The sequence below is a fragment of the Lissotriton helveticus genome, chromosome 12, assembly GCF_964261635.1.
Source record: "Lissotriton helveticus chromosome 12, aLisHel1.1, whole genome shotgun sequence".
NCBI classification, from domain to species: Eukaryota; Metazoa; Chordata; class Amphibia; order Caudata; family Salamandridae; genus Lissotriton; species Lissotriton helveticus.
In genome coordinates, this window is record NC_136073.1 from 360,285,089 (window position 1) to 360,291,461 (window position 6,373).

Below are 6,373 nucleotides of genomic sequence, written 5' to 3' on the forward strand. Positions count from 1 at the left end.
ACAAGTAAACAATACAATAAACTTTATTTCCCAGAGAACACACAACACAGTAGTGATTTCAAATATCCCACCCCATGATAACTGAATGTAAAAAGTAATCGTGACATTCTAGAACGCGTGGCCTTCTCTAGACCTTCACATGTTCCTGATTCACATAAAGACATCAAGCTCTGCAACTGAACTCCTTTCACTCCTTATCACGCTACACTTGGAAATGCCAGTGTCTCACTGTCCCGACAGTGCTGCAATGGCAGCTTTCTTGTAGTATGCATAGAATAACGTCTTACATTTAAAGTACCCATTTTTATTTCATAAATAAACTGGTAGTTTTCCACTCCACGTATCTATCATCTTTAGCTTCAAAAAGAAACCAGTAAATAAAACTGTCCACAGACAGTCACAAAATAATGACATCACAGCAAGATAAAAAAAAACAGACCTGGAGAGACTTGGGATGAGGAGTCTAATCTAATCTAGTGTACATAAAAAGACAAGGTTTAAAAAGTGCAAGGCAAGGTTTGCAGTTTTGTTTTTTTAGGCACATCCATTTCTTTAATGCAAGCTTCAGGATGAAATTCCAGTTTCTTCTTCATGACACCTGATCGAAGTCTTTTGTTTAAGAGGGAAAGAAAAGGAAAAGTTACATCCTGCAAAACGTCAAACAGGCATCCTGTCCTGTAATATGGAGTTTTCAGTTCTGTCTTGTTCTACCTTTTTTTATTCTTGCAGGTTTCGGCTTTGGGATGTATTGATTGTTTGCCTGAAATTCAAGTTCTTTTCTAAAGTAGTGGATGGTTTTATTCAAGCCTTCCTCTAAAGGAACCACAGGCTCCCAACCGAGCAATAACTTGGCTTTCCTGATGTCAGGCTTCCGTCTCTGTGGATCATCTTGTGCTTCAGACAGAAATTGAATTTCACTCCAGCTACCAACAAGGTTTTTGATTAATTTGGCAAATTCTAGTATGGTGTGCTCTTCAGGATTCCCCAGGTTGACTGGACTGCTGACATTGTTGTTCATCAAGGACACCAATCCATTCACAAGGTCACTAACGTCCTTGAAAGCGCGCGTCTGGGTCCCAGAGCCATAAACCGTTAAGGGTTCTCCCTGGAGAGCCTGAAGGATGAAGTTACTAACAACCCGACCATCGTTCATGTGCATCCGAGGACCGAAGGTGTTGAATATTCTGGCCACTCGCACTTCCACTCCTTCCTGCTTCATGTAGGCATAACACATAGTTTCAGCAACTCTTTTGCCTTCGTCATAGCAAGCTCGGGGACCAATGGGGTTTACATGGCCCCAGTAATCTTCATTTTGAGGGTGTACTTCAGGATCCCCATATACCTCAGATGTGGAGGCTAGAAGAAGCCTGGCCCCAACACGCTTTGCTAATCCCAACATGTTCAAAGTGCCAATAGTGTTGGTCTTCAATGTCTTGATAGGATTATACATGTAATTAGGAGGGGATGCTGGAGAAGCTAAATGATAAATTTGATCCACTTCAATGTAGAGTGGCTCTACAACGTCGTGGTTAATGAGTTCAAAGTTCTCAATCCAATGTTCCACGTTTCTTTTCCTGCCCGTAAAGAAGTTGTCCACCACTGTGACTTCATGACCGTCCATCATAAGTTGGTCAGTAAGATGAGAACCCACAAACCCTGCTCCTCCAGTTATTAGAATTCTTTTACGATCTTTTTCTGAAAGAAATTTCACTGGAGGGTACTTCTGGGTGAAACTTTTTTCTAAGTCTTTGATTTTCTCTCTCAACGGTTCCACGATCTCTTCGATTTTCCTTTCTATTTTCTGATCACCGTTTTCTTGTATTGTCTTGCTCATATTGACAAAGTTTCCCCAAACAGAGGCCACATAGGCGATGAGAGCCATTCCAATCAGCAGCTTCATCATTTTCCTATTGATTATACTCAGCAGGCGCTGCATCCGCTTCCTCAGCATCCCAGGCCAGGCGGCGGCACCGACACAGTGGGACAGCCGGGCTCATGGAACCCGGCGTCACACTACGCTGCTAAACGAGGAGGGGAACCGCGTCCACGGTCACTATCATGACCATCCGGTCCAGAATCATTTTAAAAATAAATAATGAAATCCTTTGCTTGCCATGTTCGTTCTTCAAAGTCCCGCTTTTTCCCTTTAACAAATACCCTAAAAAGACCAATGTAAAAAAGAGGTTGATATTTTAAAAAAAAAAAACAATTACAATATACACTTTAAAACAAATAGATCCGTCATGATGTGTGTATGTACTAGCAACCTGCATGGAGATTTAAAAGTTATTAAAACACAGAATACATACAATATTAAATTATTTGACAAACTACCTCCTTTACTTTTTCTTTGCAATAAATTACCTAATCTTTATGTTACTACAAGTAACAATAAAACAATAAGTAACAATAAAATAGATTGTTCCTACCTGGTCACAGCTTTACTGTACTTCCAGCATTGACCATGATGTTCTACCCTACTGACTGTAGAGGCCGACACCAGTCAGTCAGTCAGTCAATCCACTTTATGCGGTTAATTAAAATCATAAAAGTACAATACACAATGTACAAAAAACCACATTCCTATGAAAACAATAAAGCAAAATATGTAAAACAATGACACTTATGTATTTCATCAGAGCCAGATATCTCAAAGTAAAAAAAAAAAATCCATAAAAATATTATCATTAAAATGTATACAATGGTTAGCATTGGGTATCTTTTTTTTCTGAGCCTAACAGCAGCAACAAGGAAACAAGCAATATTAAACATATCCCGGGGATTACTCAGCATTTGCAAATAAAGTAACGCAGGTCTGACCTGTAAAAAACCCATTCCTTTCAATAGAGGGACTAAAAACTTCCTACGACTATCAATGTAAAAATCACAGAACATCATAAAATGTAAAGTATCCTGTGATGAAAAGTTATCACATTGACACGTTTCTGCGTCCACAGGTTTGCACCACCCCGGGAGATCACCCAACGAGAAGTGAATCAAATTAAAACCTGTGGCAGAGGATCAGTTGCCTCAATTCCTTCTCCAGGATTTTGGCTAGAACCCAGTCCCAATTCCTTTTCGGTGTTAGCTATCTCCTTATTCAAGGCTCCCACGGCCGAGGTCAAGTATGAAATTATAGATGGAGACTTTCTAGGGATTTTGGCTTTTAAACCCCCCTGTTCTTGACTTCCCAGATGTTTACGCTTACCCATGAGTGGACATTGGCGGGGTGGCCCAGCCCAACCTCTTTCAGGCTCTGACGGGCGCAGACGGGCCGCCCTTAGCCCGTGCTTCACCAGGGCACGCCCGCGCGCATCCCGCGCTGTGGGAGAGTCGCTGTGCTTTTATAGCGCCCCCTGGGTGCGGTGACAGGAGTGCCGGCTTGCAGGGCCCTCTGGGGGATGTAGTTTTGTTGGGCTGTTCCCCTCACTGCCAGGATGTTGGAAGATCTGCCATTCCCCTCACAGTGGCAGCGGAGGCTGCACGACAATGGGCCCGGTCACCACAGGTCAGGTCAGTTTCAGGATTGTCCCGCGCCCCCTGGTGCGGTGACATGAGTGGTGGTTTGTAGGGCCCTCTGGGGATATAGTTTTGTTGGACCGTTCCCCTCACGGCAAGGAAGTCGGAAGATCTGCCGTTCCCCTCATGGCGGCAGCAGAGGATGCGCAACAATGGGCCCGGTCACAACAGGTCAGGTCAGTTTCAGGAGCGACCCGCGCTGCGGGAGGGCCACTGTGCTTTTATCGCGCTCCCCGGCCCGGTGACGCGAGTGCCGGTTTGCAGGGCCCTCTAGGGGATGTAGTTTTGTTGGGTCATTCCCCTCACGGCCAGGAAGTCGGAAGATCTGCCGTTCCCCTCATGGTGGCAGCGGAGGCTGCGCGACAATGGGCCCGGTCAGCACAGGTCAGGTCAGTTTCAGGAGCGTCCCCGAGGCCGACACAAAACAAAGAAAAGCAAGCTGCAAAATAAAAATTAAAGCAGGACATTTTTCTCATTAAAATGAATGTAATAACAAGGTAAAATATGAAGAAAAAAAATTATATTGTAATGTTACTATATATATGTGTAATAAGCTCAATATATAAAATGTATATTTTTAGAAATTAGAAAATCTAATGTAGTTTTTTTAATTGATTTTTATTGAAGCTTTTAATTAAATAATGTGTTGTCTTTTATTCATTATTTTTAAAATAACTATTCAAATATTACAATGTTTTATTTTAATATTAAAGGTTATGTTATAAAACATTTTTAGTTGTATACTTATTTTCTTTCATTGAAATTTTTTTTTATTTATATTTAGTTAAATATTTTTATTTCTATATATGAATACATCAGGATCAACATTTGGTATATGTCTATTAAAACATTTCCCTGCCTCTTACCCCTATATCCCTTACATTCCAATCCTTGTACAAAATGTGGAAAATGAGGCTTATTTTCATTAATGCATTAAGAAGTAAAAGAAATATGCAAATACAGAAGTATTCAAAATGAATGCCTGTGTATTAGTACACTTCCTCTCGCTACCCCCTATATATTTTTCTTAATTAAGTTTACTTTATAAATTCTTATTTCCAAAAATACATTTATATAATGACACTAGAGTATTAAAATGAATACCTGTTAATTAATACGCTTACGCTATTTCCCTATATCCCTTACATCCCACTCCTAAAAAATACTGTGGTCATTTAGGCTGCTTATTTTGTTTTTATAAATTAATATTTTTATAATTTTAATTAGATATAAAGATAGTGTTAAAATAATACACTTCTACACCCTATATCCTTACATCCCACTATTTAAAAATACAATATTTAAACATTATTTAAATATTTAAAAAATATATATATTTTAAAATTAAGCAACAAGAATACACAAGTAGAGGGGAGGAGCTACGCTAGCAAGCAAGATGGCCGTATAAGCTCCCGGCTCCGCAGACCTCCGCCAGCAGCTCGTATATCCTGCAAGTTATCCTGTTTTCCAACCGGACTCCCGTATATATGAGGAGTGACTGACTCTGAAGGCGCAATCCCGAACTTTTTAACACACCGGATGACGGAGATACGCCGTGTTTCATTTTCGGCCTACCTGGGAGTGGAAGCCGGGGCCTCGATTTCTAACCCATCCGGGCTGGAATTGAACAACATCGGCTGTGACCCTTGGGCTTTGTCCGGTCTCCCGAACGGGGACATAATCTACCTGTTTTAAACGGCGATTTTGTATCCTGCCTGCAACGCACACGCCACGGCGTGACACATCGTTTGCTGCGGCCCTGTATCCGACGCCCGGAGACATAGTAAGCTTGTCGGGGGGTGCGGACGGGAGCCCCGACCAGCGGCGAAGGTGCAAAATTGTGAGGTGAGAGCGCCCGTGGTTGGTGTCCGCTCCAGATTTGCCTGCTTCCCCGGAGTAGCCGGCCTCCGGGGTCTGCAACCTGATCTGTTGCTTACGAGAGGAGATGGAGGGGACGAAAGACACACGACCGCTGCGCGCCGTAATGGCGGCCATTAGAGCGCTCCACTCACAGATCATCGTCAACTACCAGGCACTGTCGGTAACAATGGATGATCTTTGCCGGAGACCGGACAGCGGCTTTTTGCCATCATCGCAGCCAGCGGTGCCACCAGTGAAACATCGTGTATCCAACTTCGAGGTCCCTGTGCAGACGCCGGATCCCTTTCGCGCTGCTGATTCCTATGAGACAGATCGCGCGCCCGTGGACATTGTCAGCGTCCCTTGCTTGAACCCTATCTTGCCGAATATCACTATGGACAACTTTGACTGCCTTAACAAGATCACCTGTGACTATTGGAAAGTTTTATCATCCTTCCACGCTTTTCCTTGCTTGCTCTGTGGAGATCGTGAACTTTTATCCTTTATTTGGCTTGCTCATACTGACTTGAACTTTCATGGAAACTTTACCTCTCTCATTGTTGCAGTGGCCTGGGTTATAAGTGCTCCAGTGGACATTCGTACTGGCCAGGGTTAACTTGTGGGACTTTTTAGGATACGTGAAAATAATTTAATCTGCTGCTGGGATTGTGACCTGTGAAATGCGGGAGTCGGGTGGTATGTTTCGTACTTCCCGGATTGATTGTCCATCTCGCTACATTTATTTTGCACTTGTTTCCGTGTGGTTGCGTCTGGTGGAGGGTAAGGGAGTCCGGGAGTGTGTTTTTTTGTCTCTCCTCCTCCGCTTCTTTCCTTCTCTCTTTTAGGGACGTTTCTGGGCGACAGGCACGCTGCTAGTGGGTTAGGCCGTAGCCATTGCAGGGGTGCAGGGTGGTGGGGGGGGTTTGTTATTTTGCCTTTGTTTTGTTCTATGGCCCCTTCTTTCTTCTCTTTCTCTCTCTTTAAGGTATTCCTC

General features: G+C 43.0%; 1 protein-coding gene across 1 annotated transcript; it reads right to left on the reverse strand.

Annotated features, from left to right (window-relative positions):
• Positions 1 to 279: 279 nt before the first annotated feature.
• Positions 280 to 2,064, reverse strand: LOC144797713 (UDP-glucuronic acid decarboxylase 1-like). Its single transcript, XM_078668451.1, has 2 exons — positions 712 to 2,064; positions 280 to 609 (listed from the first exon to the last, which is right to left on the reverse strand). Exons 1-2 carry the CDS (start codon positions 1,949 to 1,951, stop codon positions 590 to 592), a joined length of 1,260 nt encoding a protein of 419 aa, XP_078524577.1. The 5' UTR covers positions 1,952 to 2,064; the 3' UTR covers positions 280 to 589.
• Positions 2,065 to 6,373: the final 4,309 nt, after the last annotated feature.